Consider the following 17099-nt stretch of genomic DNA (forward strand, 5'->3'; position numbering starts at 1 on the left):
TCTCTCTTAGGTGCAAAAGCCAGCAGGGTAACACTAGACCAGTCACACTTGGCCCAACCTACCTCACAGGATTCTTGTGGGGAAAATAGGAGACAGGAATATTAGGAATGTTGTTTGCCACCTTGAGTTATATATAGAGAGTGGGATAAAAATCTAGTAATGAAATAGCAAGTTTGCAGTGGAAAAAAATGAAACAGATGTAGGATTACAATACCATCCATCCATTTATACGCTATTAAAACTCTTGTTCCTGTAACTTTTTAACTGGGCAAAATAGTACGTGATAGAACAATAATTTTTCAACCAATGTACCTCCAGTGGCTTAACTTATAGAATGAGTCCAAAATCCGGGACCCATGACTCCTGTGGAATTGAAATTTGGTAACTTGTATGAAATATTTTATGACATAAAATTATGGCATAGTACAATATATCCTAAAATATTTCTTATGCCAATGTCTGACTGCTATTCCAGTTCAGCATGGGCTAGTTTCAAGGGAGACACAGCTCTGAAGGCATTGAGGAATCTGGTAAGGAAAAATCTCTTGAAAGGATAACCCAAGAGGTCATGGGATAGTCTAATAAGTATTAAATATGCATATATTGCAGCAATAGTGCTAGTTCATCTGCCTCTTATTACAGTAAATCAGACAAAGATAGTGTATTATAGCGCTCTCGGTACTGCAAAAATTTCTACTTTTCCTTTCTACTTTCCTTCTGAATTCTAGTTTTCCGTTCTAGTTTTCCTTCTGAATCCTGCAGTTGATAGACCAAAAACAAAAAGTTGCCCTACGGGTCTGATTCTTGTTCCTAGCGAGCAGAAAGGAAAATCAATTCGGCTAAAGAAGCAAGTTTAACGTTGTTAAACCTTCAAGCGTGCCGCCGCCGCCGCCGCCCATCGAAAAGGGAAGGCGGGGAAAAAATGACTCCTTATTCCGGGAGGGTTGGAAAGAAAAAAGGAAAAAGGGAAAAAAAAAAACCGCTGAAGACAAAAGCCAGCAAAGGCCGTGACGCCAACTCGCGCGCTGGCTACTTGGACGATGAAATCACCCCCAGCCGCCCTCACAAGCAGGAAACGGGCGGGGCTCCCGGCTTAAGAAGCAGCAGCAACAGCCGGGCTCTTATTCGCCCAATCAGCAGGCGGGCGCGGCCTCGGTCTACTTTTCAATCCCAACGGCTGCAAGGCGGGCGTGCAAAAAAAAAGGGCGGTGCTTCCTTCGCCACCGGCTCCAGGCTCCTCCTCCACCTCCAAAGCTGGGGTTTCTAGTGCCTGTGGCGGAGGGAGAGCGTTCGGACTAGCCGGGGTTGAAGGGGAAGCTGCAGGGTCAAGCTCAAGCCTCCTTAGCGGTGTGGATTCGAAGGGAGTCTCCCAGTGCCGAGAGCAGCAGGAGGAGGCGGCGGTGCGAGGAGAATTAATTTTCCCGTGGCTGGAGTTCCCGGGAGTTATTTGTTCGTGGCTTGGCGGAATTCTGTGAGGTGGTCGTATCTCCGGCAAGGGGACAAAGGGAGGCGGCGAGTGGGGTCGAAGAGGAGCCTCTGAGGAGCAGCGGCGGTGCGAGAAGAAACACCCTGTCCGGCTGTGCCCCGCTGCCGCTTTTCCTCCTCCCCATCCGAGAAGTATATTATAGGGCATGAGGGAAAGTGACGCGGCGGCCACTCTGTCCTTCGAGATGACTTGGAGCAGCACGACGAGCAGCGGCTACTGCAGCCAGGAAGACTCGGACTCCGAGCTGGAGCAGTACTTCACGGCCCGCACCTCGTTTATCCGCAAACCCCACAAGGAAAAGGTGAAAGGCTCACACGGCCCCCCCACTCTTGATTTCCAAACGCCGCTTTCCTCCCATCCGGGACAGCTGGTGGCTTACAGGGTTTGTTGCGCTAGCTACCCGTTGCAGTCTGTAGTTTGCCTTGAAAGAGAATCGAGCAACACCTGGATCTTGTTTTAGCTTGTAAGGTGGATAATTCCTAGAGCATTACATTTCTTACTGGCTTGTTTATATTCTTTGCCGGTAATATGGCATATTCAGTTGAAAGGACTTTGCCGACCCTGATCCCCCCCCCCTCCAAATGCCCCCATTCACCTAATCCAGTTAACCCACAAAACGACTTTTGTGCTGTACAGCATATTAGACAACAGTTGCTCTCTAAAACCAGTAGCTGAATCCAACCATGATTCTTTAAGGGTGTTTTATTCTATGGCTTAAACCGAATCAGTTGCTTGTTTAACCATAATATAATATGCATGTGTAACAGCCATGGAATGCCTGTTTGTGTTTATTTGCGGCTGTCTAGTATCTGTTAGTTGGATTAAGGTATCTTTTTCTATTCTTTGAATGGAAACATATATTTGTTTTCTATCCTGTAAGTTACATGCCCAGCAGTAAACTTAGGAAATCTTATTTTGTATCTTAATTTGGTCTTCATGTTTGTTTGTTGATGGAGGACTGGAATGAAGGTACTTTTGATAATATGCCACCAAATGAAAATTCAAAAAAGTATTCCTTTAGAAGCAGGGGTGTCAAACTCAAGGGCCAGGGGCCAGATTTGGCCTGTGGGGTGCATGCCGTTCCTCTGCCAGCGAAAATGGAGCTCGGGAGGGCGATGTGTGGCCCTCCTGAGCTCCATTTTCACTGCAGAGGGTTGCAAGAGGCAGTCACAGCCAAAAACTGAGCTCAGGAGCCCATTTTCACTGGCAGAGAGCTTAAGCCACCACATGTGCCCCTGACACAAGTGATGTCGAGCCCCCACCCCCGTCAAACACAACCCTGATACGCAGCCCTCAATGAAATCGAGTTTGACACCCCTGCTTTAGAGTATTTCTAACTTATTAGAAAGCAGTTCACAGGGTCTGTAGGCTTTCAGAGATTGATCTCTGTATTCAGATATTAAAATGGTATGAAGCTATTGACACTGCCATTTGTAGTCTATAGTTGCTGTTTGCATAGTTCTGTATTCTTTTGCACTTAAGCTTGTAGGAAATACTTTGAGAATATAATGTGGTTTATTGAATTTAGAAGTTTTAGGGAATGTCTTTATAGGATACCGTATGTTCATATAATATAAAGCAATACATATTCTTCCTGCACTTTCTTTAGGAACATTAACTGAGACTAAGGGAAACAACACAATATAGAGAATGGTTCTTTTGGACTTGGATAGGAAAATATTGTAGAATAATAGCTTTCAAATAATTTTCATTTGCTATGCTGTTGTGCCACAAAACAAAATATAGTATCTAGTTTACCAAAACAGCCAGCAAAAGCACTTACCTTACGATTATCTGAATTGAAGGAGTGCTACAAGAAGATGGCTTATCTTTAACTTGCAGTAATCCATGATAAGGTCATCTTCATGTCTTAGTGTGTGATACATTAGCTCAATCAGGCTTGTGGTTTAAAATATGTGAACCAAGTCTGAGCTGTTTCCATTATAGTAACTGGAGTCTTCCATATAAGGGAAGATAATGCTTATTTCTGGAGGCAAAAAGCCATTTAATTCTGGCTTAGCTTTCAGCAGATCTCATTGCATTAGCAGTCAATAATGGGCAGCAAAATTATCTGTTACAAGACAATAAATCATGGGTAATGGGCACCTTTGAAAGACATATTTAATTGAAAAATAAAAGAGACAATCATAATTAAAGAAATATGATAGAGCAGAGTTGTAATACAGCCTGCCTGAATTAACAAAGAGGAAGGTTTAATTTTGTAAATTTCCACTAGTATGACTTGTTCCTTTCCAGAAAGAACATGTCTATCTTGTCTGACCTGTACTGGATAGAGGTAATAAATCAGAAGTCTGTGTAATAAGCCTAAAAACTGTAGGCTGACAGAGTTTCCTTGATGAGCCTGAAAACTGTAGGCTGACAAAGGACAAGAATGAATGGGATTTTTATGCATGCCCCTATCCCTGTTTTTTATGGTGTGGTTGTTGGGATCAAATAATGAATTCTGTGTACCCATCCTGAAAGAGATGAATGGAGTTGGGATACAGAGAATGGCATTCTCTGTAGAAGTCTCTCTCTGGAATAACTTGCCCCCAAGGCTAGATATCCCACCATGGATATTTTTTCCATAAAATTGTAAAGACAGTTCTCTTTGGAGGAGGGATAGGGCTTGTCCATTGGCAGCAAGTTTTGCTTGCAGTTTTATTAATACTTTGGTTGTAATTGTTTTATTGTCTACTATTTTTCTGAATATTGTATGGATTTTTTATTATTTTTGTAGTATTTATTGTAGGCTGCCTAGAGGTTCAAGAAGGAGCAACATACAAATAATTGTAAGCAAATAATGGATATGTTTCCAAGTATCCCAAATCCAGTGAAATTTATTTATTTGAAATGAAACTCTGGGTAACTTATAGTCAAGAAGAAAATCTTATATATATATTAAAACCCATAAGCAATAATACCAATAGTCAAAATTGTTCTTAGTCCCAATTGCTCCCTTTGCCTAACTATTGGTGATTTATACCAAGTCTGCCTTCAGTATATTTTAGGAAGATTTCAAAATATGTTTCTTTCATTTGTAATATTGAAGTTGCTGCAAAATTGGCTGAAGTTGACCCTAACTTGCTTTGTGAATGTCTGCTTAATGTTATATTCTGATTGTCACTTCTATCTCATATGAGAAGGCAGTTTCCTAATACTATAAATGTAGGCCTTGGTCTACTGTATTATTTCATTTGACATGTATACCTAAATATAGTCCAATGGATATTTTACAAATAGTTCCAATGTTGATTTCTGGTAACAGAAGTGAATGGGGAGAAGAAATTCACTCTGGATTATGAAAACGGAACCATTTTGCTTAACTCTGAAAATTATCAGAAATGACTCACATATTTAATGCAGAGTGTAAACAAGTTCCCAGTTGGAAAGAGAAGCAATTATATTGGAGATGGGTGGGTTTTTTATTATAAGGTGCTATTGGAAGCTGTATTTGAAGAAAGTCATAGTTGCATATACAGTAGTAAGTGGTAGGAAGGGATTTGGCGGATACACAATTTGGGTATGTGATGAGCAAGAATGTTCTTTGTTCACATTATAGAATTTATTAGCTACATAAATATGAGTAGTTTCAATTCTAATCAGCCCTAGTAAACATGGCCCTTAGCAACAAATTGGGGAGTTGTAATGCAAAGCATCTGGAAATCATCCCAGCATAAAGATCTTCATTATTCTATCAGCATTCAACTCTTTATTTGAAATGTTTGAATCTGTATGGTTTTTTCAAAATCTGAAAGGAACTTTAACGAAGCAGAACAGCACTTCATCTTTGTGAGAAGGATGCTATATTTTTGTTTATCAAGAAAGTCTGAACTTGTTACAATTTTGACAAGGAAAGTAGCAATCTCTACATGAAGTCAGTGATAGTGCTTCTAAAACCATAGATGTTCTATATATTGCTCTTGATGGAATGATACAACGTGTAAAGTAATTATGCAACCTGAGCTTTTGGACTCATAGCTCCAACTAAATGGACAGGGGAAGACAACATTTAAGAGAATCTATTATAGTCAGCTATATTTGATTCACCACTTGTGACTTTTCCTGGGCTGAGAAGCACTGAAAACAATTCAGACTTTGTCATCCTGTAGCTACACTACTGTAGCTACAGTCTTCCTTAAGTCAACCTTTGCTTAAATGGAAGCCTCTTTTTTTTTTTAAACAAAATGAAACCATCTTCTTTTTTTTTTCAGTAATTGACACAGGAACACAGGAACATATGTTTTGTTGTTTGATTTTATTTATTGAATTTCACATTTTGCTGCCTTTAACAATATGCTTCCCATTTTATTACATGGAAGTGAAAATTGTATATGTCTGAAAAAAACATTAGAGTAAATGAACTGAGGTATAAATGAGGTGCTTAGCACATAAACACAAGAAAGGGTGAAGAATATATGGTGTATTAAGGGTGGTATATGCTATACAAAATCTACTTAAGTACTGTAAGTGAAGTTAACTCATGCCATATTCACATGGTCAGTGAGTATTTTCATAAAAAAGGAGAGTTATCCATCTTGGGTCCTAGAGGCAGTTCTATATCATGTAAACAGGATATCCATGTCCCTGACATGCTGTTCTTGTGGATGGGTGGGATTCTCTATCCTATCCAGGTCACAATTTACTTCATTGTCCAACCCTTATGGATTTCCTCTTGCTCTTTTCCACAGGATGCAACCACACTTCCATTTTGCTCACTAGATCAGATTACTGTGCCTGAGAAATCCTCTTTGTACTTATACACTCAGCTTCCTGTAAGTCAGTTGGTTTAGGCTTTAGTGGGTTTCTGTACTTAATGAAAATCTCTGCAAGGTAGTAAATTTATTAAATGTATTAAAAAGCTAATTGTTCCCTATTTCCAAGACTGGTTTAATTAATAGATTTTAAAAAAGAGCTAATAAAACAAATTGCAAGACAACATGTAGCTAGAAAATGGTTAGGGCAAATATATTTTTTAAGAAACTGACAACACTGCAACATTGTAAAAGTCTTAAGGTAGTTCCATTTGAGCATTTATTTTATATCCCTTTTACGTCTAATTTAGTCATATAAGAACTAAAATAGAATTTTTCCAGATTTTGATTTTTACTGAATGTAAAAACTAGGTTAACTGAAAGTATTATTAAAAATATATTATTTTGCTAAATGAAGAAATGCAAGATGAAGGTTATATAATTCTTACAAATGATTAATGCTATATGAGTAATGGATTGAGGTGGAAAATTAAGACAATAAGCTTGCTTGTAACACACACACACACACACACACAGACACACTGTTTTTTAGAGGGACTATGGAAAACGATGAGTCACACATTGAACCAGAAACCCCTGACACCACACCAACACTGCACTTTACAGCAGAATTCAAAAGAGCTACTGCCCTGGGATAGAAGTCTATTTGTCCTTGTTTTTATTATTCTGTACCGTCTGCCAGATGGTAATAGTTAAAAAAGGATGAGATGGATCTTTGAGAATGTTTTGAATTTTCTTAAGGCAGCGGGAGCTATGAAGCTCTTCCAAAGAGGGGACAGGGCAACCAATGATCTTCTGGGCAATGATGTTAACCCTCTGGAGTGCTTTCCTATCTGCCACTGTGCAATTGGCAAACCATACAGAGGTGCAGTATGTTAAAATGCTCTCTATGGTGCAGCGGTAGAAGGTCACCAGCAGTTTTTCATTCAGTTGTTTTCTGAGAAGTCTCAGGTAGTATAATCTCTGCTGGGTCCTTTTGACTAGGGCTGCAATGTGGGCACCCCAGGTCAGGTCCTCTTTTAGGGTAACACCCAGAAACTTCAAACTGGCCACTTGCTCCACTCGGTCTCCATTGATAAGCAAGGGCTGGATGTCTGATCTGTTCCTTCTATAATCCACTATAAGCTCCTTGGTTTTATTAGTGTTGAGGACCAAGTTACTGTCTCCACACCACGAAAGCAACTGGCCCACCTCATCTCGGTAGGCAGACTCATCTCCGCCCAGAGATAAGTCCCACCACTGTTGTATCATCTGCAAATTTAGCAGTAGTATTACTAGCGTGAGTGGGAATGCAGTCATGCACATAAAGAGTATAGAGTAAGGGACTCAACACGCAACCCTGTGGTGTACCAGTGTTAAGAATAAGGGCTGAAGAGGTATGCCACTTAAGAGAGTTCCAGAGGAAGATAGTTACTCTGTAAAAGTGGTGCTTCTGTTTTCACTCTTTGCATGGCAGAATATTATCCTGAAATTTATGGCACCAAAAATTCTTTTTAGGCATAACCAATCTTAATGTTTTTTTAATATGGTTTTCCATTCCATTTAATATGGCTGAGTTTCTTTTTTATTTCTTTAGTAATGATCAGGCTAAGAAAAAGAACCTTTCTCAAATGAAATTTATTAGTCCATAGTTTTGGCACCTCCTATCCTTACTTTACAAATATAAGGGAATTTGCAATAAACCGATTGGTGATAATCTTAAAGATACTAGAAATCTTAGAGATGGACCTCTCAGTAGTCTGGACTACATTATTTTATGGTGCTCTCATACATTGTAAAACTCTTGTTTCAGTTGGAAAAATGGCATATCATTTTAGATTGTCAATGTTTTGCTAGTAAATCCATGAGATATGTATTGCTAACAATTATTCTTCAGCTCTTCTGTCTATAATTCAGCTTGTTTTTTCATTATTTACAAAATGTTGTGTCCCACCTTTCTGCCAAGGAACTTTGCATAATTTTGTATCTCAACAGCTGTGTAGTAAACTGATTTGCCTAAAGCCTCCTGCAAGGATTTTAATTTAGGATTACCACACACAAATATTGCATTATCATACTGATTTAATTGTACAGAAATCATTAAAGTTTTCTGTTGTCTGTTTCATATGTATACCATACAATTTAAACATAAAACTATGCATGTCTTCCCTCTGAAGAATTCTATCTGGGGAAATGGGAGCCAATCACATAAATCATTGACTCATGTGTGACTACTGTGGTGACATAGGAAATGATTTTCAGTAATCCGTAGAGATTTCCAATTAGTTTTTAATGATCTCATCTGGAATTCCCCACAATCTCCCATCCTCCACTAGAGAATGCCAGCAGGAAAGGAGGCTGATGCAATCAGCAGCAAATAACTGAAAAGCTGGGAAAGAGAAACTGTAGGACTTTGTTACACTTGTAGGCAAACATTGTTTTATTTGTACAGTTCTCTAGCATGAAAGGTGAACATGGAACCTGAAGTGTTCTTGTTAACCTGAAGTGTTAAATTTATAGAGTAGAAATTCTTGTATTCTTAAATTCTTAATATACAAAGGCTTTTAAAAGCTGGTCTACTGAATCTTGTTTTTCTGAGTAACGTTCCTTTTATAACAATAGAATTATCTCTTGTCCAATTATTAGCAAAACAAGGTAGAGTTATCCAGTGGTGACTGACCAAGAGCTTCTCAAGACAGTTGCACTTCACAACACACAGATTTATTTATCCATCCTCCTATCTCAAGATTGTAGTCAGTAGCTACTGTATATACAGAATATAATTGAATCCCCAACAATTAAATACATGATCAATCCCCCCCCACTAATTTATGGACCAAGGCTTGTCTAAAAAAAGGAAGCTCTTCATCATCTTGAGTGCAGCTCTTCCATAAGTAGGGATTACTTTAAAAGAAATCTTACTTTCTGGTCTGTGCTCTTGTCATTTTCTGCCAATGCAAGCCTTAAGTGTTTGGTCTAAATGTCCTTGCAGGATGGGCTTACTTGGAATGGAGCAGATGATTCCTTCTACAGATTGTTCCTCTGCCCAGAAATATATCTTATTTCAGCCTACAAGTAGTCCTCACTTAAAGCTGGGACTGGGAAATTTCTATCATTAAGTGACATTATCATAATGCACAGTGTCACATGACTGCTGCTTAGCCACAGAAAACTTGACACTCCTGGTTATTGTCATTAAGTGAATCTCCATGCATTATTAAGCAAATACTTCATATGGTCACCATTTTCAGCCTCCTGCCAGGACCCTCATTGACTTTGCTTGCGGAATGCCAGAAAGGTCACAAATGATGACCATGGGATATTGCAGCGTCATAATTGTGAGTCAGGTGCCCAGTAACTATGTGAGAACAGGGTCATTGCGACATATGAGTACGAGGACCATCGTAACTACCACTCATTCAGCATTTGTAAGTTTGAGCGGTTGCTGAATGATGAGTTAGACAAAGGCTATATGTACTTGGGCAAAGTACTTGCCCCTTCTCTCAGAATAGAACTGTAATTATTTCACAAATTAGCATTTATGAATATTGTATGTCTCCATATCTGGAACTTTGCTCTCCTTTGATGACTCCCTGCCTCATTGTTACAACATTGTGAAAAAATATCTTAGAGATTAATTGCCTTGCTTTAAAAACAAAACAAAATAGCATGTTTTTGTAACAATAATATACAAATGTGTTCGGAGACATTGTTTTCCCAATATCTTGCTATGTACAGCAATAACACAAAACAAGACTTAATGTTTATAGGCAATGTTCCTATAGCATGCTTTTTGCCATCCCTTTTATGGCACAGTATTAGAGAAATAAGAAAAAAATAATAGTAATAATTAAAACAAATTTATTTTATATTAGTATAGTCCCAACAAATTTTGCAAAAATAAGCCTCTTTAGTTCATGGTTATCATTACTAAATGCCAGTTTTGTAGCTGCAGGGAATTTCAGGTGGTAGCAAGATACTATAATTTTCAGGAGTAATTTAACTATTCTGGCTTTCTTGTGGTAATAGAACTCTGGCTGGCAGCCTGCTGCCTATTAATCACAAGACTAACTCTCATGTAATTGGGTTTGGTGTAATATCAAAGAAAGGTGTGGTGTGTGATTACTTCAGTTTCTCTTGTTACGCCCAATGATGATACCCAAAGGATTTTGTCCTCTGCTTTTTACAATCGATGCTGGGAAATGTGAGATTGCTTCAAGAACTACAGCTCGGTACCGTGAGGTCACTCATGCCCTGAGTGAATAAAAGAATTGGGGGAGTAAAACATAGAATAATGACTTAACCTGAAGTTTGGGAGAGCTGGGGTTGGGGTTTGATTCTCATTATCCTATTTCATTATTCTATCCCCCACTTATTTATACTATTGTAGTTAACAGCTATATTGTCCAAGGGGGAATGCATACCGGTACTACGAAACTATAGTTTACATGTCTAGATTTGCCAGAAGCATTTTTAACAGGGCAGAGCCTTGGTTCGTATGCTGTTTCCATTTTAAATGGCTTTATTAGCAAGTATCTAAACTACATTTTGAATCCAGAGAGTTTCAAAGAACAGTTTTAGTATTAACAACAGCTTATTGAAGATTTAGATATCATCTATAATGAATGTCCTGGTTAAATGAGACAAGGGAAGCTGTAAGAAGCCTGAAATAAGGTTATATAAGACTAAGCATTAAAAGCACATTTATAACCTTTTTATATGAAGGTACCGATAAAGGACATTATAGCATGCTCACTAGAAAGTACATATACATGCATATATTGAAAAGCTCTTATCTATTTCAGCTTTGCTTTGACAGACATACGCCCTCCTTCAAAAGGTAATAACAGGATTTTGACTTTATGCAGATTGCTGTAGTAGTTGGAAGCAGTGGCTTACTTCCAAATATACAAACTCAGTGTGAGGGAAAGTATACTTGCTTTCTTCTCTGTAAAGGAGGCTTCCTTGAGCATAGGTGATACCTAAAACAACTGTAAAATGATATTGGAACTTCTGCTTGGAGGAAAGGCTTCTGCTATATAAGAAACAGGAAGAAAAGTTGAAGTGTGTATGTGTATACTTTATCTGTGGGGGAAAAGGATGTTCCCCATTGATACTGTACAGGCAAGAAAGTTTCTGGAGTTCCATGGTAAATTTCAAGTAAAATATTCTCTTACATTACTAAAATAAAGCAGGATATGAGAATCTTACCAAGAAATATTTCTTTTTCTCCTTTGCATTTTATTTTTTTCTGAGACTGAAAGACTAATCTAAATTTATTGATTCTTCTGCAGGATGAACAGATTGACTGGGAGAAACCCATTCTGTCCCAAGCTGACATTGAACAAAAGATAAAAGAATATAATAGCCAGATAAACAGTAACCTCTTTATGAGTTTGGTAAGTTTCAAAACAACTGTAACTCAAGGCCCCAATCATATTTCTACATCTCAGCAACAGACTCCTGTGTCTTCCCTTAATCACTAACTCGGTCATTTAAAATATTAATATTGAAATCATTCCATAGATATAATTCCTAGATGTTTTAGCAAACAAAATAAAAATTCAATTCAAATCCTTTCTTTCCAAATGTTGCACCTATGACTCTCTTTGAGATAATTTTTCGCTGGCTTCTTTGCCCAACTCAGCTGTTCTTCTATTCCTGCAGAATAAAGATGGGTCCTATACTGGCTTCATTAAGGTACAACTAAAGCTGATCCGGCCTGTGTCAGTACCTGCCAATAAGAAAGCACCCTCAATCCAGGACACTAGGAAGAGTTCTATACGTAGCCAGGCTGTAAAGCGCCGAACTTCATTCTACTTACCAAAGGATACAATCAAGCATCTGCATATAATTTCTCGTACACGGGCCAGTGAAGTCATTGAAGCCCTGCTCAAGAAATTCATGGTTGTTGACAATCCCCGCAAATTTGCCCTCTTTGAGAGAACAGAAAAAGATGACCAAGGTATTCAATCTTTCCTTTTGAATTTCTTGAAACCAACATAGAACTTATTGTAAATTGGATATATCTTAAGGACCATATTGACCAGGGAATTTGCCTGGTCAGTACACACATGCAGTTGGAGGATGCATAAGAAGTCAAGGGCCCACAGAACCAAAACTTTTGGAATGCTTCCCCACATGATGGTAGAGATAGCATCTTCCTTATGGGACTTCCCCAAGGCTGTTAAGCTTATTCTTCTTGAATAGGCCAGTACACTGAGAGAGTTGGGATGTTTTGAGGACAGGATGGTGGTTTTTTCCTTTCCTCTCTTCTCATTATGGTTTTACTTTAATTCTGCTGTAATTGTGAATCACTTGAACTGGATAGCAAAGGAATACTTCTATGAAGGACACAGTTTTGTTTTATTTAAGCTATTAAGAGTGATAGTATGATAAATATCGATGTGATGGTCAAAATACTATACAGGTAGTCCTTGACTTACGACTACAATTGAGACAACATTTTTGTTGCTAAGTGAGATAATTGTTAAGTGAGTTTTGCCCCATTTTATGACCTTTCTTGTCACAGTTAAGTTAATAACATGGTTGTTAAGTGAATCAGATCTCCCCATTGACTTTGCTTGTTTTGGAAAGTCGCAAAAGATGATCTCATGATCCCAGGACACTGTAACTGTCATAAATATGAGTCAGTTGCCAAGCGTCTGAATGTTAATCAGGTGACTTTAGGGATGCTGCAAGGGTTGTAAATGTGAAAAAGTCACTTTCAGTGTCGTTGTTACTTAGACCAGTCACTAAATGAACTGTTATAAGTTGAGAACTACCTGTATGAACTAGTAAGTTCGTATTGAACGAATTGAAAAATATGAGGTTGCAAGAAAACAACCCATAAACCACCAGGGCAAGGTTATCTTCAAGATAAAATGAACAAAGAATTGTAATGAAACTTAGTGTTTGTTTAAGAGTGTTCTTGTTAATGTTAATAATATATCAGGGCTGAAAGTCAGCTGGGAGGAAAAGAAGTCAAATCTTTCATTTTTTTCTTGCAGCAGAATTCCCTTGTGAGAAAATTTGTAACTGATGTATTAAAAGCTTCTCCCCAGAAGACAATAGATTGATTTGTCTATTTTAGTTAAATCTGTGCTACTTGGAAGACTCAGTCATTCATTTTCTTATTCTTTTGTGTGTCAGTATATATCCGTAAGCTTTCTGATGAGGAGCAGCCCCTGCGTCTCCGACTACTTGCTGGTCCTAATGAAAAAACACTCAGTTTTGTTCTGAAGGAAAATGAGACTGGTGAAGTCAATGTGAGTATAGATAATGATGTACTCTAAAGCTTGCTGTTGAACCTGCGTGACTAAGTACAAGCTCCACAGCTATTTGCTATCTAGCAGCTTTTGCCTTGACCTCAACAGTTAGAGAATGGCACTGGCCTTGATCTCCTAGTTCAGGGGTAGGGAAACTTGGCTATTATATGTAGGACATACTATATTATATCCTACATTTGTATATTAAACAGTCCCATTCAAGTCAAAAACTGATTTCCCCCAAAACTGAAAAACCAGTAGGCCAGGCATGGGGAACCTTTTATGTCTCACTCAGGAATTCTGGGAGTTGAAGTCCATAAGTGATAAAAGAGCCAAGTTTCCCTACCCCTGTCCTAGTTCCAGTTGCATGGTTTTTAACAATAATGTATACATCTGCAATGTACGAAGTGTTGCAGTGCAACGTTTTCTGCAAGAAAACTACTCTTTTTTAAAAAAATTATAGCATACAAAAATAATAGTGACTACAAAAACAAACTGGACTATTTAATAGCTGTAGTAACCTTTAGGTGACTATTGCTAGGAATCATGTATATATGAATATTATAGTACTGTTATGGCTTATTTTATTAATATGAAAGGAATATTGTGCCACAGACCTGATATATTAGTGTTTACAAGTATTATAATGAAAATTTTCAAGAAAACCTTTAAATTTTCTTGAATTTAACATTTACATAATGCTGCTTGTTTTTGGAAATCTTGAAATCAAAGATTTGAAGTTGGAATCCAGTTACATTTTGGTAATGATTTGAATTTGAAATGCTATGTTCTGAACTTGAAAAAGCTGCTCTGCTATTCCCAAAAATCTTAATAGCTTGAAACAGTTGAGCCGCTTCCAGTAAGATCAGAACAGCTATTTTGAACTTGGTTAGACATTTCAGATTTGAAAATGTTTGCATATTCCTAATTTTAGGAACTAGAAAAAGGTCTGTTTCGGAATGTTTCACAAAAACCCACATTACTGTTGCACTTTATAATGAGGAACTAAACTGGCTGGATAACAATTTACTATATTAGAAACTGTTTTGTTGCTGTTTCTGACTGTGAATATTCATTTAATAGATCTTTTTAAGAAAGTTAAATTCTGAATGCCCAATAATTTTAAAGCCTATAAAGATATGCATTGTGTTTGATGACTCATTGACACAGCCTATGGACTTCAGCCAGGGTCAATAGTAGAATCATATGACATTTATTACCTGATGGGTATTGTTATGTTTCCTTCGAGTCAGGCTGATTTCCTGTGAATTCAGGGTATAGACATATAGTTTTCTTGGTAATAGCACGGAAGTGATTTGCTATTGCTTTCTTCTAGGAAGTCTTATTCCAATCTACTCTCCCCTTTTTATGACCCTCATCTTCCCTAAAGTAATCTCATCCATATGCTAACAAGACCCAATCTTATTTAGTTTCCAAATCCAGACAAAATTGTTCAAGTGCTGCCACCTTCTGAGATATTCATAAGTATTGAATTTACTAAATATTTCTTCTTTCTACACTAGGAAAGAACGCCAAACTGGACATTATTTAAAGCCATACTCAAAGCTGTTTTGTAAACTGTAGAACAGGAAATTACCAATTTGCTTTCTGCTTTGATTTGTATCATGCCCTTGTACTATTTTTATGTGGGTTTTTTTTCCCAACATGAGCCACTAACAAAGGGTATATTTTGTGTTATGCATAAGGGATATAAAATGATGATCCCCTGCTTTTCCAGTGCCAGAATCTTTTGTTTGGATTAGTCCTTTATTTTAGATTCTAGGAAAATAATGTAAAAGATGATGAAATAGATCTCAATTAGTGGTCGTAAGCTCATTACTCTGATACAAACACATTGTGATAGTTACTTCAATTTCCTTGCTTTTTGCAGTGGGATGCCTTTAGCATGCCTGAATTGCAGAATTTTCTGCGTATCCTGCAGCGTGAAGAAGAGGAACATACTCGACAGATTCTGCAGAAATATACCCATTGCCGCCAAAAAATGCAAGAGGCTCTAGCTGCTCGCACCCCAGGTTGATGAAATGCTGTATCCCACACCCAGCACTCCAGTAAGAGAAGATGCCAAAAGCAGTGAAGCCTAGTGGACTGCAAATGAAGTGATCCTTCGACTGGGATGAATGTATCTCTGGAAGTGGTGGGGAAGGGACAGCAGGAATGTATGGATCTCTTTGTGAGCCTTTGATCAGTGCATGTGTGTGCTCCCTTGGAGTGAGTGGATAGTAAATGTTGCATGCATGGCACATTGGGGTCAGGTGAGAAAACAAAAAGGTGTTTGCAGAATGTGTCTGCAGAATGTGTCTGAAGATGGGGATTTTAGGGCAATACTATAGCACTGTTACTGAAAAAAGTGCCAAAAAGCTAGTGCCACTTTTACAGTAAAAGACTTGCTGAGCTATGTTTCTCTGGGATTGGAATTGGGCAGGATTTGTGGTTAACTTAAAAACAACTAGAGTAGCTTTGAATCTAGAAGTATTCCAGGAAGAGAGGCATCCATGGCACTTTTCTTTAAAAAATATATATTTGTTATTTTTGTATAAGGTAATTAAGATTCCTTTTAAGGGACTAGTCTAATTCACTCAACCCTGTTTAAGCTCATCTTTAGGTAGAATTTCGTGGTCAGTCTGATTAAGTGAAATCCACTGCCTCTCATCTGAAGTCATTGAGACTTGATCATACAGAGAAATGGAGACTAAAGTTTGCCTTCTCTCAGGACTATAGAAAAACAGTTGACAGAAACATTGATATATATATGTATAAAATATTCTGCCAATATCTCTCCTTTATTTTGTTTTCTTTATGCAAAGATTGGATCTAGCTGCTTGAGAAATCTCAGAACTCAGGCTTCTCTTCTGCTATAATCATAACTACTTACTTTTTTTTATATGGGCACATGCATGACTAGGATCTTGATGTATGGCTATGGAACATCTTAGTTTTGGGAAGAACATAGCCGAAAATGTCCTGGGTTGCTACTCAAAACATCTGTAGTATGGGAGGCATTTGTACTGCTACAGTAGGTCTCTTTAGGATTTAATAGTCGAGTATATTTGTCAGAGCATTGAAAAATACTTTTTTTTAAAAAAAAGTTAGGCCTCTGCCACTTCTGGAGAATCCTGTTTAAAATTGTTAATTATCTTGAACATTGAATGGATTAACTAGGATTGTTCATTGTTTGAACTGAATGGATAAATCATTTTGGGGGATTGATTAGGTTATGAATGATACTGCTTATATACCAATCAATAAATGATTCAGGGATGAGAAATATTTGGTGTAATATTACTTTCTTACTTAAAGACTATGCCCAGAAATGGCATCTGCATGTAGTGTGACATCTGTTAGTTCCTACAAACCATATTCAAACTGTATCTTTTCCTCCTGATCCTCTGCCATCTTTGAAATCCAAAATTGATGTGCCTTAAAATTAGCTGGATTGAAGTAATATGTTAAGCCAAAGGTTTTATTAGGTACACAAACCAGAATAATTTTATCAGTGACTTATTGTGTAGTATTAACCAAGATTTGTTTCTTTCTGAAAAAGCCATTTAAAAAGCTAAGTTTAGATTCTGA

At 37.8% G+C, this 17099-nt stretch overlaps 1 protein-coding gene across 1 annotated transcript in view; it reads left to right on the plus strand.

Moving 5' to 3' along the window:
• Positions 1-16794, plus strand: part of RASSF1 (Ras association domain family member 1) — a 32888-nt gene extending 16094 nt beyond the window's left edge. Inside the window, exons 3-6 of the mRNA XM_026673279.2 lie at positions 11535-11639; positions 11908-12205; positions 13393-13508; positions 15400-16794. Of these exons, the coding sequence (XP_026529064.1) occupies positions 11535-11639; positions 11908-12205; positions 13393-13508; positions 15400-15546 (666 nt within the window). The 3' untranslated portion in view covers positions 15547-16794. The remainder of the gene's footprint in view (positions 1-11534; positions 11640-11907; positions 12206-13392; positions 13509-15399) is intronic.
• The last annotated feature ends 305 nt before the right edge of the window (positions 16795-17099 follow it).

The sequence above is a fragment of the Notechis scutatus genome, chromosome 2, assembly GCF_049901735.1.
Source record: "Notechis scutatus isolate UNSWTSFEM ecotype Mainland chromosome 2, rNotScu1.2, whole genome shotgun sequence".
NCBI lineage: Eukaryota > Metazoa > Chordata > Lepidosauria > Squamata > Elapidae > Notechis > Notechis scutatus.